Raw genomic sequence first — 21521 nt, 5'->3', positions numbered from 1 at the left:
ATTAAGGAAGATCCCAAATAAACAACCTAATTTTGTGCCTTAAGGAACTAGAAAAAGAAGAACAAACTGAGCCCAAAGTTAGCAGAATAAAGGAAATAATAAATATTGCAGCATAAATGAATAAAAGAGAAAAACAATAGAAAAGGTTAACCAAAGGAAGAGTTGGTTCTTTAAAAAGATAAACAAAATTGACAAACCCTTAATTAGACTACCTAGGGAAAAAACAGAGAAGACCCAAATAAACAAAATTATGAATGAATAAGGACACATTATTTAATAATTTATACTACAGAAATACAAAGGATCATAAGAGGCTCCTCTGAATAACTATACACCAACAAACTGAACAACCTAGAAGAAATGGAAAAATTCTTACAGACATACAACTTACCAAGACTGCATCAGGAAAAACAGAAAATCTGAATGACCAATTGCTAGTCAGGAAGAAATATAAAATCTGAACGACCAATTGCTAGTAAAGAGATTGAATCAGTAATCAGAAATCTCCCAATGAAGAAAAGCTTAGGACCAGATGGCTTCACTGGTGAATTTTTCCAAACATTTTAAGAAGAATCAACACCAATCCTTCTCAAACTCTTCCAAAAAAATCAAAGAAGAGGGAACACTTTCCCAACCTCATTTTCAAGGCCAGCATTACCCTGATACCAAAACCAGAAAAGGACACTACCATAAAAGAAAACTACAGGTCAGTACCCTGATAAGTACAGATGCAAAAATTCTCAATAAAATACTAGCAAATCAAATTCAGCAGCATATTAAAATGATCATACACCATGATCCAGTGGGATTTATCTCTGGGATGCAAGGATGGTTCAACATATGCAAATCAATCAATGTGATAATCCAATTAATAGGATAAAAGAAAAAATCATATGATTATCTCAAGAGATGCAGAAAAAGCATTTGACAATACTCAACGTCCATTCATGATAAAAACTCTTAACAATATAGGCATAGAAAAAACCCAACTCAACAAAATTAAGGCCATATATGACAAGCCCGCAGCTAACATCATACTCAATGGAAAACTGTTCTAAGATCAGGAACAAGACAGGAGTGCCCATTCTCACCACTCCTAGTCAACAGAGTATTAAAAGTCCTAACTGGAGTAATCAGGAAGAAAAATAAATAAGATGTATCAGAACTGGAAAGGAAGCAGTAAAATTGTCCCTATTTGCCAATGGCATGATTTTATATATAGAAAATCCTAAAGACTCAAAAAAAAATGTTAAGACTTAATCAGTAAAGTCGTAGGATACAAAATTAACATACAAAAACCAGCAGCATTTCTACACACCAATAATGAATTTTCTGAATAAGAAATAAAATAAATAAATCCCAATAATAGCATCAAAAATTACTTAGGAATACATTTAATCAAGGACGTGAAAGATCTCTACTCTGAAAACTACAAGACATTGAAAGAAATCAAAGAAAACACAAATAAATGGAAGGTATCTTGTGTTCATGGACTGGAAGAATTAAGAGTGTTAAAATGTCAATACTACCAAAAGCCATTTATAGATTCAATGTAATTCCTATTAAGATTCCAATAGCATTTTTTTTACAGAAGTAGAAAAAAACACTCCTAAAAGTTATATGGAACCACAAAAGACTCCCAAGTAGCCAAAGAAATACTGAGAAAGCAGAAAAAAGCAGGATGCATCATACTTCCTGATTTCAGGCTATATTATGAAGCCACAGTCATCAAAACAGTATGGTACTGGCATAGAAACAGACAAAAGAGACAACTGGAATAGAACTGACAGCCCAGAAATAAACCCATGCATATATATGGTCAACTAATATTTGACAAAGCTGCCAAGAATACTCAATGGAAGAAGACAGTCTTTTCAATAAATGGTGCCAGGATAATTGCATATTCTCATATACTAGAATGAAACTGGACCTATATCTATACCACTTACAAAAATTAACCCAAAATGGATTAAATATTTAAATATAAGACCTGAAACTATAAGGAAACAGGAATAAAGCTCCTTCACATGGGTCTTGGTAATTATTTTTTGGCTATGACACCTAAAGCACAAGTAACAAAATCGAAAATAAGCAAGTGGGACTACATCAAACTAAATAGCTTCTGCACAAGAAACCATAAAAGTGAAAAAACAACCTATATAACAGAAAAAATTTTTGCAAATCATAGATCTGATAAGGAGTTAATATCCCAAATACATAAAGAACTCATACAACTCAACAGCAAAAAACCCAAATAATCCAATTAAAAAATGGGCAAAGGACCTGAATAGACATTTCTCCAAAGAAGATACACAAAAGGCTAACAGATACATGAAAAAATGCTGAACATCACTGGGCATTAGGGAAATGCAAACGAAAAGCACAATGAGATAACACTTCATGCCTATTAGAATGGCCATCAAAAAGACAAGGGATAACAAATGCTGGTGAGGATGTGGAGAAAAGGGGATCATTGTGCAACGTTTGTGGGACTGGAAACAGTATGGAGGTTCCTGAAAAATTAAAAATTAAAGTACCATATGATCCAGCAATTCTACTTCTGGGAATATATCTGAAGAAATGGAAACACTATGTCAAAGAGATATTTGCACTGCCACGTTCATAGCAGCATAATCAAGATATGGAAACAATGTAAGTATCCACTGATGGATGAATGAATAAAGAAACTGTAGTATGTGTATATATATATATATATATGCATGTATATGTATACATATAGTGTGTATACATATACACATACATACATATGTGTGTACATATGTGTGTAAATATATATATACACACATGATGAAATATTACTGAGCCATAAAAAATGGGAAATCCTACCATTTGCAAGAACATGATGGAACTTGAAGGCATTATGCTAAGTGAAATAAGTCAGACAGAGAAAGACAAAAACTGTATGATCTCACTTATATGTGGAACTAAAAACAAAAAAAAACTCATAGAAAAACATATCAAACTTGAGGTTTACCAGAGGCAGAGAGTGGGGAAAGGGGAAATTGGATGAAGGTGGTGGAAAGGTACAAACTTCCAGATACAAGATAAATAAGTACCAGGGATGTAATGTACAACATGACTTGAGTTAACGCTGCTGTATGATATACAGGAAAGTTGTTGAAAGACTAAATCCTATGAGTTCTCATCACAATTTTCCTTTTTTCTCTTTTTTATTGTATCTTTATGAGAAGATGAATGCTAGCTGAATCTATTTTGCTAATCATTTCACAATATAAGTAAATCAACTATCATGCTGTATGTCATAAATTTATACAGTGATGTATGTCAATTATTTCTCAGTAAAACGGGAAAATGAGCTAGTGATCAAAGGGAAAACCAAAGATTAAAAAAATTTAAGAGAACCCAGCTATTCCCTTCTTGGTATATACCCAGAGGACACCAAAACATTAATTCAAAAAATATATACACCTCTATGTTCACTGCAGTATTATTTACAATAGCTAAGATATGGAAACAACCTAACTGTCCACTGATGAATGAATGAATAAAGAAATTGCAGTTATATAGACAATCAAATACTACTCAACCATAAAAAGAATGAAAGCCTGCCAGTTGTGACAATGTGGATGGGTCTTGAAGGTATTATGCTAAGTGAAATAAGTCAGAAGGAGAAAGACAGATCCCAAATGATTTCACTCATATGTGGAATCTAAAAAACAAAACAGTGCTTCCCTGGTGGCGCAGTGGTTGATAGTCCGCCTGCCGATGCAGGGGACACGGGTTCATGCCCCGGTCCGGGAGGATCCCGCGTGCCGCGGAGTGGCTGGGCCCGTGAGCCATGGCCGCTGAGCCTGCGCGTCCGGAGCCTGTGCTCCGCAATGGGAGAGGCCACAGCAGTGAGAGGCCCGCGTACCGCAAAATAATAATAATAATAATAATAATAATAATAATAATAATAATAATAAAATAAAAACCAAAACAAATGAACAAACAAAATAAAACAAAACAAACTCAGAGATACAGAGATTAGATTAGTGGCTACCAGAAGGGAAGGGGTTTGGAGGGTGGGCAAAATGGGTGAAGGGGGTCAGATGTATGGTGATGGGTACTAACTACAGTTGTGGTGGTGATTACTTTGTAGTGTATACAGATGTCAAATTATAATGCTGTAAACCTGAAACATCTATAATAACAAAAACTTTGTTGCAAAAGGTAGCTCTTATTTGGATTCTGATTCAAACAAATAAAATACTACTTTATTTTATGATATTCATAAGGCAACTGAAATATTGAACAATGACTGGCTATTCGATATTAAGAACTTATTGTGCTTCTTTGTTGTGATATTGTTGTTATGCTTTTAAAGTGTTTTTTAAGGATATACTCTGATATACTACAGATGAAGTAATTTGATGTTTGGCACTTGCTTCAGAAAAATATGGGAGGTGGAGGAGTGGAGGAAGGTAAGGAAAAAATAGATGTGTTGATAATGGTAGGAGCTGGTGATCTTTCAGTAGAAACTCTGCAAGCCAGAAGGGAGTGGCAGGACATATTTAAAGTGATGAAGGAGAAAAACCTACAGCCAAGATTACTCTACCCAGCAAGGATCTCATTCAGATTTGATGGAGAAATTAAAACCTTTACAGACAAGCAAAAGTTGAGAGAGTTCAGCACCACCAAACCAGCTCTACAACAAATCCTAAAGGAACTTCTCTAGGCAAGAAATACAAGAGAAGGAAAAGACCTACAAGAACAAACTTGAAGCAATTAAGTAAATGGTAATAGGAACATACATATCGATAATTACCTTAAATGTAAATGGATTAAATGCCCCCACCAAAAGACACAGATTGGCTGAATGGATACTAAAACAAGACCCATATATATGCTTTCTACAAGAGACCCACTTCAGACCTAGGGACACATACAGACTGAAAGCGAGGGGATGGAAAAAGATATTCCATGCAAATGGAAATCAGAAGAAAGCTGGAGTAGCGATTCTCATATCAGACAAAATAGACTTTAAAATAAAGACTATTACAAGAGACAAAGAAGGACACTACATAATGATCAAGGGATCAATCCAAGAAGAAGATATAACAATTGTAAATATTTATGCACCCAACATAGGAGCACCTCAATACATAAGGCAAATACTAACAGCCTTAAAAGGGGAAATCGACAGTAACACAATCATAGTAGGGGACTTTAACAGCCCACTTTCACCAATGGACAGATCATCCAAAATGAAAATAAATAAGGAAACACAAGCTTTAAATGATACATGAAACAAGATGGACTTAATTGATATTCATAGGACATTCCATCCAAAAACAACAGAATACACATTTTTCTCAAGTGCTTGTGGAAGATTCTCCAGGATAGATCATATCTTGGGTCACAAATCTAGCCTTCGTAAATTTAAGAAAATTGAAATCGTATCAAGTATCTTTTCCAACCACAAAGCTATGAGACTAGATATCAATTACAGGAAAAGATCGGTAAAAATACAAACACATGGAGCCTAAACAATACATTACTTAATAATGAAGTGATCACTGAAGAAATCAAAGAGAAAATCAAAAAATACTTAGAAACAAATGACAATGGAGACATGACGACCCAAAACCTATGGGATGCAGCAAAAGCAGTTCTAAGAGGGAAGTTTATAGCAATACAATCCTACCTTAAAAAACAGGAAACATCTCGAATAAACAACCTAACTTTGCACCTAAAGCAATTAGAGAAAGAAGAACAAAAAAACGCCAAAATTTAGAAGAAAAGAAATCATGAAGATCAGATCAGAAATAAATGAAAAAGAAATGAAGGAAACAATAGCAAAGATCAATAAAACTAAAAGCTGGTTCTCTGATAAGATAAACAAAATTGATAAACCATTAGCCAGACTCATCAAGAAAAAAAGGGAGAAGACTCAAGTCAAAAGAATTAGATATGAAAAAGGAGAAGTAACAATGGACACTGCAGAAATACAAAAGATTATTAGAGATTACTACAAGCAACTGTATGCCAATAAAATGGAAAACCTGGAAGAAATGGACAAATTCTTAGAAATGCACAACCTGCCGAGACTGAACCAGGAAGAAAGAGAAAATATGAACAGACCAATCACAAGCACTGAAATTGAAACTGTGATTTAACATCTTCCAACAAACAAAAGCCCATGACCAGAGGGCTTCACAGGTGAATTCTATCAAACATTTAGAGAAGAGCTAACACCTATCCTTCTCAAACTCTTAAAAATATAGCAGAGGGAAGAACACTCCCAAACTCATTCTACGAGGCCACCATCACCCTGATACCAAAACCAGACAAAGACGTCACAAAGAAAGAAAACTACAGGCTAATATCACTGATGAACATAGATGCAAAAACCCTCAACAAAATACTAGCAAACAGAATCCAAAAGCACATTAAAAGGATCATACACCATGATCAAGTGGGGTTTATTCCAGGAATGCAAGGATTCTTCAATATACGCATATCAATCAACGTGATACACCATATCAACAAACTGAAAGAGAAAAACCATATGATCATCTCAATAGATGCAGAGAAAGCTTTAGACAAAATTCAACACCCATTTATGATAAAAACCCTGCAGAAAGTAGGCACAGAGGGAACTTTCCTCAACATAATAAAGGCCATATATGAGAAACCCACAGCCAGCATCGTTCTCAATGGTGAAAAACTGAAACCATTTCCACTAAGGTCAGGAGCAAGACAAGGTTGCCCACTCTCGACACTCTTATTCAACATAGTTTTGGAAGTTCTAGCCACAGCAGTCAGAGAAGAAAAAGAAATAAAAGTAATCCAAATCAGAAAAGAAGAGGTAAAGCTGTCACTGTTTGCAGATGACATGATACTATACATAGAGAATCCTAAAGATGCTACCAGAAAACTACTAGAGCTAATCAATGAATTTGGTAAAGTTGCAGGATACAAAATGAATGCACAGAAATCTCTGCCATTCTTATACACTAATGATGAAAAATCTGAGACTGAAATTAAGAAAACACTCCCATTTACCACTGCAACAAAAAGAATAAAATATCTAGGAATAAACCTACCTGAGGAGACAAAAGACCTGTATGCAGAAAATTATAAGACACTGATGAAAGAAATTAAAGATGATACAAAGAGATGGAGAGATATACCATGTTCTTCGATTGGAAGAATCAACATTGTGAAAATGACTCTACTACCCAAAGCAATCTACAGATTCAATGCAATCCTTATCAAACTACCACTGGCAGTTTTTACTAAAAGAACTAGAACAAAACATTTCACAATTTGTATAGAAACACAAAAGACCCCAAATAGCCAACAATTTGAGAATGAAAAATGGAGTTGGAGGAATCAGGCTCCCTGACTTCAGACTATACTACAAAGCTACAGTAATCAAGACAGTATGGTACTGGCACAAAAACAGAAATATAGATCAATGGAACAGGATAGAAAGCCCAGAGATAAACTCATGCACATATGGTCACCTTATCTTTGATAAAGGAGGCAGGAATATACAGTGGAGAAAAGACAGCCTCTTCAATAAGTGGTGCTGGGAATACCGGACAGGTACATGTAAAAGTATGAGATTAGAATACTACCTAACACCATATACAAAAATAAGCTGAAAATGGATTAAAGACCTAAATGTAAGGCTAGAAACTATCAAACTCTTAGAGGGAAACATAGGCAGACCACTCTACGACATAAATCACAGCAGCATCCTTTTTGACCCACATCCTAGAGAAATGGAAATAAAAACAAAAAAACCCAAACGGGACCTAATGAAACTTAAAAGCTTTTGCACAGCAAAGAAACCATAAACAAGACCAAAAGACAACCCTCAGAATCGGAGAAAATAGTTGCAAATGAAGCAACTGACAAAGGATTAATCTCCAAAATTTACAAGCAGCTCATGCAGCTCAATATCAAAAAAACAAACAACCCAATCCAAAAATGGGCAGAAGACCTAAATAGACATTTCTCCAAAGAAGATATACAGATTGCCAACAACCACATGAAAGGATGCTCAACATCATTAATCATTAGAGAAATGCAAATCAAAACTACAATGAGATATCATCTCACACCAGTCAGGATGGCCACCATCAAAAAAATCTAGAAACAATAAATGCTGGAGAGGGTGTGGAGAAAAGGGAACCCTCTTGCACTGCTAGTGGGAATGTAAGTTGATACAGCCACTATGGAGAACAGTATGGAGGTTCCTTAAAAAACTACAAATAGAACTACCATACGACCCAGCATTCCCACTACTGGGAATACACCCTGAGAGAACCATAATTCAAAGAGAGTCATGTACCAAAATGTCCATTGCAGCTCTATTTACAATAGCCAGGACATGGAAGCAACCTAAGTATCTATCAACAGATGAATGGATAAAGAAGATGTGGCACATATATACAATGGAATATTACTCAGCCATAGAACGAAACGAAATTGAGTTATTTGTAGTGAGGTGGATGGACCTAGAGTCTGTCATATAGAGTCAAGTAAGTCAGAGAAACAAATACCGTATGCGAACACATATATATGGAGTCTAAGAGAAAAAAAAAAAGGTCATGAAGAACCTAGGGGTAAGACGGGAGTGGAGACAGAGACCTATTAGAGAATGGACTTGAGGACATGGGGAGGGGGAAGGGTAGGCTCTGACAAAGTGAGAGAATGGCATGGACATATATACACTACCAAACGTAGAATAGCTAGAGCTAGTGGGAAGCAGCCGCATAGCACAGGGAGATCAGCTCGGTGCTTTGTGACAACCTAGAGGGGTGGGATAGGGAGGGTGGGAGGAAGACGCAAGAGAGAAGAGATATGGGAACATGTGTATATATATATAACTCATTCACTTTGATATAAAGCAGAAACTAACACACCATTGTAAAGCAATTATACTCCAATAAAGATGTAAAAAAAAAAAGGAGCTGGAGTACATGCGGTGCATTATGATATTCAGTCTTCTTTTTGATGTTGGCTATCATTTTGATATTGGCTAAAGCCTGACATAACATTTATTAAATTAGTCACTGTTTATATTTAAATGCAGTCATTACTCCAATAACTTACTACTGTCTTTAAGTTATTAACTCCACCCATTGACGAAGCCGACCACAAGGGCAATATTCTGAGCATGTGTAGCCTGCTAGGGCTGTGACTTTAGCCAACTTGTTTACCCTCTCTGTCTTGTCCCATCTGCACAGTGGGGATTATGAGAGGGTCTACTTGATAGGGTTATTGAGAGGTCACCCAAGACAAAGCATTTAGCACAATGCTCTGCAGCAAGGGAGTGTGATAAACACTGGCTGCCAATTACAGTGAAAATTTCTGAGTTTGCTCATTTCTTATTTTGGTACCTTATTGCAGTTCTTGAAAACCACAAGCCTACTGGTGAAGAAAATACAGGATTCTGGATTTTAATTAATCCCAGACAGCTTTCTACAAGTAAGAAAATATGCTGGGTAGGTTGATATGAATCCACAGCTCACAACTCTTCAAAGACCGATAACGATATGACCCTTCTCTTATGGTGGTCTTTCTCAAGTGGGAAATCACGTGATTCCCTCAGAGGCAAAGTCTGAAACATAGCATGTGGCTCTCAGCCCCCCTCTAGCTCCGTCTTCTGGTTCTCTGGTTCTGTGCCATCTGAGAATGTTCTCTCTGAAACATGATCAAGTCCCTGCCTACCTCTCTCCCTATCTCAATAGTCTCCCTGTCCACTACATTCCAGCCACACCAGCCTCTGTCCTTCAAAAACACCTCCCTCTTCTCTTTTTCTGCCAGGAAAATAATGCTCTTTTCCTGATTTTCACTCAGCCCCTTTTCATTCAAGTCTCTGTTTAAACATCACCTGCTGAAGAACCTTCCCTGAACGCCCACCCACCGTTGCCCCTCTTCCCCAGTATACAACACATTTTTACTTTCATATTAGCGCCTAACGCTGCTTGATATTTTCTTGTCCAGGCTGTGTTTATTGTTTCGATTCCTCAGTAGAATAGGAAGCCCATGGAAGAGGGCACTTGTCTGCTTATGGACCACTGGCCTCCCTAGCTACTAGACTAGTTCTTGGCACATAGTAGGAACTCAATAAACACAGGTTGATTTAATGCATGCCTACATCCAAGAATCAATAAGGGGTTGAAACTGAAACATACCAACAGCATCAGAGAGTCCGTAGACCCTTTGGCCATAAGCATCTGTCTTGTCCCAGATGAAGGTGTAGGCCAGGTTGGGAGAGGCCTGGAATGACTTCTGGAAGAGGTGCCCCTCTACAGCTACCATCAGGTGAACCTTGATGAGGTTCAGGGGCACCGTGGACTGGGTCATGGTGATCTTCAGCAGCGACTTGTAGCCTGCGGTCCTGGAGCTCAGGTAGCGAAGCTTCACGTTGGAACCAGGGAGCTCAATTTCTTCATGAAGAACCTGGAGAGGAAATGCAAGGTAGATACACTGTATCAAAGGCACCCCAGCAGCTGGGCTGCTTGCAACCCAAGACTACCTGTCTGCTACCACCCTCACCAAAGCATCACACCTTAAGGGGGAGTGCAAGAACCACTTTCCATGGCTGAGAAGAGAGAAAAAAAACCCCAACAACCAAAACTTTATCCTGCACTACCGAGCAGAGTGGCTGAGGTTATGATTTTTGGATTAATAATTATTCTTGGTCACCGTTGTGTTTCTTTTTAAAACCACGCTGTTGGCAAAAGATGTAAATAAGAACAGCAGGCTTTATTGCTAGTTGCATGCAAGGAGGCCACAAGAGGCTGTAATTATATGAACCTGCAACTTCCATCGACAATTGCTATAAAGCAACAGGGAGGCAATAATGTAATATGCCCTCTGTCGTAACACTGATGTAGATCATTAAAGCGCCTCTTATCATGTATCTCTGTGACTAACAGGAATAAAAAAGCAATTTGCAGGTGGGTTGCACATATGTGTATTGTTTTTATTCTATTAAAAGCTCCAGTGACTGCCAAAGTCTGGAAACATCTGGAATGTCCAGGAGAGATTCCGTTTTCTCTCCAGTGACTACAAATTCTACTGCGTTCTTACTTTTTGTCCCTCCCCCTTAATATTAGTTTCTGGCTTATCCAGGCAGAGAGAGATGGTGGGAGGAAGTCAGCCAGCCAGTTTGGGTCAGGGCAGTATTGAGAGTCCCACCCTGGTACCCGGCGCTCCTACCTGGGTCTCAGGCACGATGGGATTCTGCACAGGGGCAGCACTGAAGAAGGTAGACAGAGGTGAGGAGATGATGATTGGATCCGGCCGGACAAAGCCACTGAGGTCACAGCTGGGGATGGAGTTCTCTTCTGTCTTCATCACCAGAGTGTCCATGGCATAAAAGCTATTCCACGGCAGCCACACGGTACGCTCCTGGCTCATGAACGGGGCTCGCTCAAAGTGCAGCGTCAAGGAGGCACCGCCATTGGCGATCAGGTCAAACCTGGAGAGGGGGTAAGTGAGCTCAGTGAGAGGGGTGAACTCACCTGCAGACCAGGTAGGTGCTCTGACCTCCAGGCTGAAGGCAGTGGGAGGCGCGGAGCAGGCAGGAGAAGAACATGGGCTTTGTGGGAACCCAAACTCTACCACTTACTACTTGTGTGACTGTGGGCAAGTTGCTAACCTTCTCTCAGCCCCCGTTTTTTCATCCGTGAAATGGAAATAATTATACCGATGTCACGCTGTGGCTGAGAGAATGAAATATTGTGATGAATTCAAAGTAGGGGTCAGCCGACTCAGCCCATGAGCTAAAGCCGGCCCACGACCTGTTTCGGTAAAAAGTTTTATTGGCATCTCAGCCATGCCCGTTGATTGGCTTATCCTCTCCAGCTGTTTCTGACCTACAGTGGAAGAGCCTGGTAGTTTTAACAGGAACCATATGGCATCAAAGCCTAAAATAGATACTACCTGGCCCTTTACAGAGAGAGAGAGAGAGAGAGAGAGAGAGAGAGAGAGAGAGAGAGAGAGAGAGACAGAGAGACAGAGAGACAGAGAGAGAGACAGAGAGAGAGAGAGACAGAGAGAGACAGAGAGAGAGAGAGACAGAGAGAGACAGAGAGAGAGAGAGAGAGAGAGAGAGAGAGAGAGAGAGAGAGAGAGAGAGAGAGAGTGTGTGTGTGTGTGTGTGTGTGTGTAGGACACAGGGAGGGGCTCATGAAAGCTTTCTTTTCATCAACCTGTACTGTTTCTGATTTTTTTTTTTTTTTGGTTTCACAGAACCTTAACTTTTTTTGAGATACAATTGACATATAACATTATATTAGTTTCAGGTGTACAACATAATTCGATATTTGTATATATTGTGAAATGATCACCACCATAAATCCATTCATCACTACACCTAGTTACAATTTTTTTTTCTTGTGCTAAGAACTTTTAAGATCTGTCTCAGCAACTTTCAAATATACAATATGGTAATAGTAACTACGGTCACCATGTTATACATACATCCCAGGACTTATTATTTATCACTAAAAGTGTGGACTTTTTAACCCCCTTCATCCATTTTGCCTTGTTTCTGATATGTTTTTCCAAAACACAAATTTATTTGGCATTTGGATGAAATGGTTCTTACAATTTCTGTATTTTTGACAATCATTCTTAAACTATATTCCTGTTTTCCTCCAGAGCTGGATGGAAGTGTATTACTAGTAAAGTAAAATAAAGGTAGTTCTTCCCCAATTAATGGAAAAGAACGTTAATGGAGAGAAGTCTCTCAATTTTGTGCTTTACTCCTCCACCGGGATTTCAACTCTTTGAGGGCAGTGGTACTCCCTTGTATACACTTCAGAATCCCCAGCAACTAGCAGAATTCCTGGATCACAGTAAAAACTCAATGAAAATATACGGACTCACTGGCTTCACTGAATTTTGGTAACACTTTTGGTGTTTTTCAATAGACATAAAATGAGTGAACATGGAACATATGAATATTAAGGTAAATATCATGGTGAAAGAGTTTATTCTATTAATTTGTTTATATTTTATTTTGGGACATGGGTGCTGCTGGGGACGCTTTTAAAAAAAGTTATTTATTTTTGGCTGCATTGTGTCTTCGTTGCTGCATATGGGCTTTCTCTAGTTGCGGCGAGTGGGGGCTACTCTTGGTTGTGGTGCGCGGGCTTCTCATTGTGATGGCTTTTCTTTGTTGTGGAGCACGGGCTCTAGGCACAAGGGCTTCAGTAGTTGTGGCTCACGGGCCTAGCTGCTTCGCGGCACGTGGGATCTTCCCAGACCAGGGCTCAAACCCGTGTCCCCTGCATTGGCAGGTGGATTCTTAACCACTGCGCCACCAGGGACGCCCGGGGATGGTTTTGTATAGGGTACAGGAGAGTCAAATGTTTTGAAGTGAAATTGTTCCTCGTTGGGATGATAGCATCCAACCACCCATGTCTGTGGCACACACCACTACACAACAGATTGTGGGATCCCTCGGAGCATTTCCAAAAACATCCTGTGACTTCCAGGGCTTTGCTACCTGGACAAGCTGAAGAATCACTGATCCATGTGGTTGGATACATGAGCTGGGAAGTGGATTTAGGCGATAATTAGTCAGGAAGCAGCTGAGAGGGATGGGGCAGCATAAGGTGGGGAGAAACATGAGACCAAGGACTCAGAAATGTCCTCTGGTGTCATCACAGGACTTACAGGGCAAGAACACTGGCTTCTAAGAATGAACAAGCACTGAGGCAGCTCGGCATGGTACACCTTCACAGTCCTAGTGCTTTCAGCTAATTAGAATTGCCTGCACCGAGTGAATACCGAAAATATTTGGTTTCAGAGCTGAAAATAGGAGGACAGGGCTACTGTGGGCTGGTGAGTTTTGAAACTACCTGCAAGGCTACCTTAGGACATTAGGAAAAAAGACCAGATTCTTCACCAGAGAAAGGCAAGATTCACAGCACATGATACGTTTTCGATTTTCCAGGTTCCAGTTTTATAGAAACAGTGTTGCAGCAGATTTACGTCAACTGTCTCCTCTTTCAGTTGGAATAGAATACAATCGTGTCTGTGTGTGTTTGAAGGCTAGGGTGGGTGAGTTGTTTTCCCCTTCCCACAGGTTTCCTTTCTTCTTTTAATATTTTTCTTTAAATTTCAAGTCCATGCCCAACGGATTAAGGAAACGACAGAGATTTCATTTTGGTGGAGGCTGCATGGGTGCAGGTTTTCAATCAGAAGATAACAGGGAAAGGTTGCCTCCTTCACACAGCAGGGTGACGGGCTAAATGTATCTAATTAGGCTTCTCCGATTACATCCCACCCCCTCAAAACAGCAGCAAAAATAACACAACTCCTAAAGCCACAGATGAAAGCAGAAGGGGTTCACCACAGGACACTGTGGCATGTGGATCCTTGTCACCCTGCACTGCCTTTGATTTAAAATAAAATAGGAGTGAGGTTCCAAGAGCTACTCTCCCTTCCTTCTGACTTCCGCCACTCAACACCAACACACACACACACACACACACACACAGAGAGAGAGAGAGAGAGAGAGAGAGAGAGAGAGAGAGAGAGAGAGAGAGAGAGAGAGAGAGAGAGAGAGAGAGAGAGAAAAGCATTTACCTGCCATGGAAAAAGCATTGCTGTGGGCAGCCCTGGAGAGGCTGGCCATTCTAGTTATTTTCCATTTCTGAGACCATACTTAAATATATATATATATATGGGGGGGGATTCTCCCTAGAGATCTGGCCTGGTGGGTCTCCCCCTATTCCACAAGGGGGAGGCACGTGGTTCCAAGCCAACAGCACCATCTGTCTCTTTGCAGCCTCAGTCCTAAGTAAGTGGAGCCCCACAAAGCTACTTACGTGCCATCTTGGCGGGTAATGGTGTAGCCGTATTTTGGATACTTGACAAAAGACACGTTCACACCAATCAGGGGAGTTCCATCTGTAGTTACTACTTGGCCTCGGATGAGAGAAACCAAGCTGAGAGAAAGAGAAACACAAGCTTTTGAGCCCCAGGCAGGAGAACCAGGGGACCAAGGGGGTGTCGTAGAGTTCCCCTTCCCCATTGCCCACTCCCCATCCTCATCGGGTCCCTAAGGCAAGGACGAGACCTTTAAACATGAACTTCTGGCTTCACGCGATCACATCTCAATGAGAGATGTGGGCCGGAGGGACGTCTCAATGCTGGCGTTGCCCCAGGAACAGTCTGGGGTGAAATCCACGGGCAGCATCTTCAGTCATTCTGCTGGGCGATGGGGTCCCCTGTGCACGTTACCTCTGCCCTCAGCCTCACTCCGTTTCTTGACATCACTTGCCTTTTGCTTGGCTCAAGCCGCAGGCTGCCCCTCATCTCTCATGTTTGTGCCTTAGCCTGGCACGGAGAGTATTATCCTCGGGTGAGAGCTTCCCCATCTGCCTACTCATTTCCTTTTTTGGCTGTGGGGGAAGGCACTGTTACTCTTCTCCTCCAGGCTGGGATGACAGAGCGAGTGGGGGGTTGGGTGGTAGGAGCACACAAAGGTTTTTTAAGAGGCTGGGACATCTACATACATTTTTTGTTGTTGTTGTTGCCCTTTAAGAGCAACATTTCTCACAATCCATGGCATCCTGAGGAAAAGAGAACATTAGAGAATTTGTGTTTTTTCTCCTGGTAGAACTATCTTGGATTCTGGATTCCGTGTAACTATGTATTTCTCTTACATCAAATTCCTGCTACCAGGATTTGGGGCAGGGGAGCGGGGAGGTGGTATATACCTCTCAACTTTCTGCCACCATGAGAGAAAGCCCCTCTCTCTCCAGATCATGGTAATTAGAACTTTCCCAAAGATGCCAGCATTCAACCAGCTCCTTCTGGGAAATCCCATAAAGCAACAGAGATGCCACTACAGTCTACTCAAAATCCATGGAGAGAGAATGCACACGCCTCCCTTCACCTGAATTCTCCTGACTTCATAGGGAAATGGGCTAATGAGAAGTTCCATTTTTGTCCTAAGTTTCCAGCCTACCAGGCAGCTTTGCAGCTGTATTGTTGGCCTTCAAGCCACTGGGCAATTTGGCAAAGGCAGAGAGGTTCTCAGGTGTCCAGATTCTTGGACACACTCCCAATTTCTGGACCAGGTAATAAAGCTGACCCGTTCTTTGCCAGAATCTTGTCCAAGTCTGCTCGATTTTTGGAATGCACTTACTTCTGCAGTCCCAGGTGAACCAAAAACTGGAGGGATGCTCCCTCCAAGCACGTCTCTTTTTATTAGCAATCCCCCCAGCTGTTCATCTCCGACCCCTTGATGATCTCAGGAGGGTTTAGACTGTTCCACTGACAGCTCTAATTGTCTGCTACTGGCTGCCTAACAAATGAATTCCATTTTTAGCCGGTTCCAACCACAATGCTACAGTCTTTTGAAAGTGGAAAACTAATTTATGAAAATAATTCTTTCGTTCAATTCCATTTCCTTATCTTAGCTCAGACTAAGCCTTCTTTCAGGCCTTCCTAGACACTATTTTAAAATCAATGATGTGTGTTGATGACCACAAGGTACAAGCTGCTTGTGATGAGAAAACAAAATTGGGAGTACATCCCACAGCGGAGTAATTTTCCCCTCCATTTTTTATACAACTGTTATTTCTTTTAAATCATTCCTGTAGCATAAGACTTTGCAGACTGCCATAGGAATAAAGGGAGCTGGGTTGCCTGTGATTTCTACCCTCTATTTTCCTAATTCGTCATTGCTGCTGGCTTCCTATCGTCTCTAGGCAGTCAATTCGCAGAAAAGATTCAGCTAAGACATGCTATCAGTTCGTTTCTATTTATGATTATTGGTGTGTAACAATTATCACATTATCTAGATAGTGAGATCTGCTCTATAAATTATAGTGGTGGAGTCCAGGCATTTTAGTTATTTTTGTATGCCATTATCTAGGGGAAACGCCTTCTTAGAAGTCTTGAATTAAGCTCTTTTTTACTCCTAGCTTTGTCTTTCATTATTTGTCAGAGGATAATGCACTGAAATTCACATGCTTGGTGAACTTCAACCTATGTCTTGCAGTAACATTTTGCATTTCTGAATTATGGATCCAAGCCGACATGCTGGAGCGTGGGCTCATTTGGGTGGTGCTATTGATTGCCACCTTCAGAGCTTCAGAGAAGCTTTCTCTAAAGCAAGCTTCTTTTGCCCAGATCTCTGGGGCTGGTATAGTCTACCAAATGTTCTGGAGTCCCTGCCTGCCCCCCTACATCTTGCCTCTAACTCAGGGTGCCTTCTGAGAGTGGTAACTACTGGTGAGGAGGATAAGATTGATTTTCAAGGCACAGGTGAAGAAAGAGTATGGAGAGGAGATGAGGAGATTACTGGATTTAGGGTAGAAATAATAAATGTTAATAGGAAGCCGACTGAAACTGAGCACGAGCCTTTGAAAGATGCCCTTACAGTATAAGCAAACTGTATGCAAACCTCACCAAAATGCTCATGGACTAGTGCAAGGGCCTGTCATGGGTCTCTGGCAATGGGAATTATTCATTATTTTCATAATGAAAAAGAAACATACCTACACAATCCCTGCCCCAGAACTGGGATTTAATAAGCAGAGAAAATATTTTTTTTGTTCCAAGATCTGGGGTTTAATTTTTGAGGGTTACTTATATTCAAATAATATTACTGTGTGTAGTATAATCTGTACATATTAATTTAATTTTAACAATCAAGAAAATAAAGTTTGAGGTTAAATAACTTGCCTAACATGACACAGCTAGAGGGTGTGTGGGGGGGGTGGGGCTAAAATAGACAAGGGCTGAGATTATTTTTTTCTTTTCTATTTTATTTTTAGTAAAACCAGAACAGAGAGAGGCTAAAGTTGCTGGCCCAAGGTGACCTCATTAAGAACCCTCATAGTCAAAGAGCTGCCAGGAATTGGGGCTGCACAGCTTCCCAGAGAGTTCTAAGGGGCTGTAGAATTAATTGGCTGTACCATTTACCCACCACCTCCCCATCCCACCCTCGCCAGGCTCTTCCAGGGAGGAGCGGAGTCTCAGTCATGGCCTGATGATGTTTCCTCCCCAAAGTCTAATGAGGGGGGCTCCAAGACAGTCACTTATAAAGGTAAGGGCTCCTCTAAGAAGTAAAGTCTGGTATTTCCTTCACCAGCGAGAAGCCTGCTTAAGCAGTGTTATTGCCCAAGTTGCTTCAGGGTCTGCCCAGACCTAAGTGAGGATGAAGAAAACTAAGAGAAAGATGGCATGAAGAGGGCTGTCAGAGGGGTAAGGGGGCAGGGACAAGTTCCTAGTTCCTAGAGGTTCTCCGTTCTTATTTCTCCAAGAGAAGGGGCGCCCCCAAGAAGATCACACCCACCATCCTCACATCTGCGGTCACCAGTGTTATCTGGACCCAGTCCAACCCAGAGTGAGATCGGAGATGTGCAGGCAGGCCTGAAGAAGATCCCTGCCTCTCCTATCCTTCCTTCCACCCTCAGAATCAGAAACAGTGCCTAGAAGACAGAACGGGCCAGGGGGTATCTCAAAGCCAACTCTTCCCCTTGCTCTGTTCTCCAGGGGTACACTTCTAACCTGCCCTGGGGGGGGAGGGGGAGGAGAGGCCAAGCTGATTACAAAATAAATCCAGAATTTGCCTCTAGAATGTTCATAAGCCTCAAATTAGCAACTGAGAGCGAATGGAAACTCAAGAGAAATCCCCATCCCACCTCCACCCCCCGCCATTTTGGAATAAGAAGGGGACACGCACTGGCACAATGCCTAGCACAAAGTAGGCAATTAGCAGATGCAACTGATGGGGTGGGTGACTGTGAGGATTAGAGCCAATCTACTTCAAGTCTCTAGCTCATCATAGGCGTTCAATAAATTCTAGCAACTGGCATCATCTTGACTCTAAGATGCCACAAACGATACGTTGTGTTATTAAGTTTATAACTGCTTTAAAAAAAATACTCTGTTGAATGAAATATTTCAGTGATGATCAAACAAGAGCCACAATGAGAGGTATTCTAAAAGGAGATTTAATATAACAATAATGTCATAAAATAATAGATCATAAAAATGATCTAGAAACAAGGCAATCAACAGGTGTCTCTAAGCAGGTTCTGGGTTGCAGGTGGTCAAATCCCATAGAGGGACCAGGACTCTGCTCTGGAGCTTGACCCACAGAGAGGAAAGGGCCTCCTATGAACCAGAGTAGGGAGCTGCTCCCATGGGGTAGTTTCCAGGCCAACTAGGCCCACAGAAAAACCAGGAGCACTTCCTCCTGCTCGGACAGGAAGGGAAGCAGCGACCTCAGCCACCTGCGGGGACAGAAGGGCACCTACCTGCTGTTGAAAGGGTTGTCTCCAGGAATGATGTGGGTGCTGTCTTTGCCGGCCAGGAGCTTGATGCGGTCGTAGAAGGACTTCACTGCGGGTGAGTCTGTCTGGCCCTGCTGAATGATGTCCAGGGGGTCCCGGGACCCCCGGCAGAGGAGGCTGTTCTGACAGGCTGCCTGCAGGCAGCAGTCAGGGTCCAGGCAGTCCACCAGGCCATCTGGAAGGGCAGAGACAGAGCCAGGGGTCAGCAGATTTCATGGCACAAAGCTGCTCTGAGATGCTAACACCTTTGTCCCGAGCAGCCTCAACCCTTCCCAACAGCCTGAATTGGCAGGTTTCACACAACAAGCCTAGTATGATTCCACTATATACTCACAGGAAATAAAAGACCAAAAGGAAATAATTGAGAATGCGGACAAATGGTTATCCCCAGGTAGTAGATTAGTGTGCTTCTCTCTTTTTCTTTCTTGTATTTTTCTGGAATTTCTACTTTTTCTATCATGAGCAAGTATTATTTGAGCGGTTGGCAATAAAAACAAACACGTTGCTCTTAAACAACAGAGTGCAAAAAAATTACCTGTTGCCAGATCTCAGGGGCCCATGCTAATGGGTGTGCAAGTCATCAAAATGCATGGGATTCCTTAAATCTTGCTTTAATGGAGAAAAGCGTTCCATCCCTTCTCCCTCTAAGCCAGGGAGGGTACTGTTGACTAGTGGGAGAACTAGGGTGATGAGTTTGACACTTTCCAGGAAATGTGGAGAAATGGCTTTAGCTTGAGCACCCACAAACTAAGCCGTTTAGTTTCCCCAATTGCTTCTGGAGCTACCTTCCCCATACCTGCAGGACTTTGAACATTCTGATTTATTTGCCTAGATTCCTGCCCCTCCACCTCTTTCCTGAACTGATTCCTATTCGTCTACCCTTCAACAAATATTTGAGGGCCACCCCTCTTTGGGAAATAAAACAAGGAACAAAGAATGATGATGTCTGTCCTTAAGGAGCTGACAGTATAGGGGAGGAAACAGATTATGACTCATCCTTTAAGACCCAGACGAGGTGTGGCCTCCTCCAGGAAGCCTTCCTGATGATGCCCTGGCTAGGTTAGGTATTCCCTTTCTGTGTGTCCCTGAATCAGAGGTTCTCAGAGAATGGTTTCGCATCACAATCCTGTGGGGAGAATCAAGGGCCTACCCCAGAGCCCCCCAGGCACAGCTTCCAGGAGCAGGTCCTGGAGTCTGCACTTTAAACATGATTCTCAGGTGATTCTAATGCACAAGAAATAGTAGAAACCACTGTGAAAGCCAACTTCCTTGTACTAGAATTAATTGTCTCCGTATGCTTGCCTTCCTGTCTGGAAAATGAGCTCTTTGAAAAGAACAGTGTCGTATTCGTTTTTATATTCATGCCTCGCTTAGTGCCAACCATGGAATCAGGCACTCAACAAATGTTTGTTGAATGAGTAAATGACTGTTTCCCATTCCTCACATGTCTGTTAGGGCTGAGGATGGGGGTGTTTAGGGCAGTGCTTGCTCTTTAGAATTCCTATTAGAATGGATTAGTCAGCCAACCCTTCTTCACTCTGCTGGGAATTGATTGAATACACAGTGTAGGAGCTTGGAGAGTAACTTGCTTACATGTAACTCCTTGATTTGATAGCGAGGCATTTTGAGGCCATAATTAGCATCACAGAAACATGCACTCCAACCCTGGGCTGTGACTTGACAAACACTTGAACTGGAACACTGAATCGGAGGCCTGGCTGTGTGCTTTAAATTTACTACAGTGTAATTTTTTGGCATTACCCTTTACGTTTGGTTCCACTAATGAAATCGAAATATTTCATTTCACCAAAGTTCCACTGTAATTTAGCAATTAATGTACAATGATTTTAATGGATTATTTTCTTTTTAGCAAACAAACAAATTAGGAGGTGGCGTGTTCTGCTCGGCTTTAAATGACTAAAACTAGCCTCTCATTTTCCACATGGGCAAATGTTGCTCGTGTGCCTCGTAACACATTTAGATTTACAAAATCTTCTGGAAACGCAGACACAGGAGGGTGAGCAGGCATGCATGCTTGAATTTTAGAGACTTTCAAAGTCATGGCTCTGAGCACCTCAGTCTGGTGTGCTGGTTGAATCGGGTGCCCCCCAGGGACCCGCAAATCTCAGACCCAAGAAACGGGGCTGGAGAACTGGAGCTCAGCAGCAGAACGATGCTGAGGTACCATTTCAGACCCGCGTTCAGATC

General features: G+C 41.3%; 1 protein-coding gene across 13 annotated transcripts in view; it reads right to left on the bottom strand.

The window, feature by feature from the left end:
• TENM2 (teneurin transmembrane protein 2) overlaps positions 1–21521 on the bottom strand; it is a 3844234-nt gene that overhangs the window by 95093 nt on the left and 3727620 nt on the right. For all 13 annotated transcript variants that reach the window (XM_067032280.1, XM_059063069.2, XM_067032278.1 and 10 more), the window contains 4 exons: positions 19278–19488; positions 14829–14948; positions 11206–11467; positions 10176–10443 (listed from right to left, as the gene is read on the bottom strand). In XM_067032280.1, coding sequence (XP_066888381.1) covers positions 10176–10443; positions 11206–11467; positions 14829–14948; positions 19278–19488 — 861 coding nt within the window. The remainder of the gene's footprint in view (positions 1–10175; positions 10444–11205; positions 11468–14828; positions 14949–19277; positions 19489–21521) is intronic.

This window comes from Kogia breviceps, chromosome 4 (assembly GCF_026419965.1).
Source record: "Kogia breviceps isolate mKogBre1 chromosome 4, mKogBre1 haplotype 1, whole genome shotgun sequence".
Lineage (NCBI taxonomy): Eukaryota > Metazoa > Chordata > Mammalia > Artiodactyla > Physeteridae > Kogia > Kogia breviceps.
The sequence above is the reverse complement of the archived record's forward strand: the minus strand, read 5'-3'. Positions and strand labels throughout refer to the sequence as shown.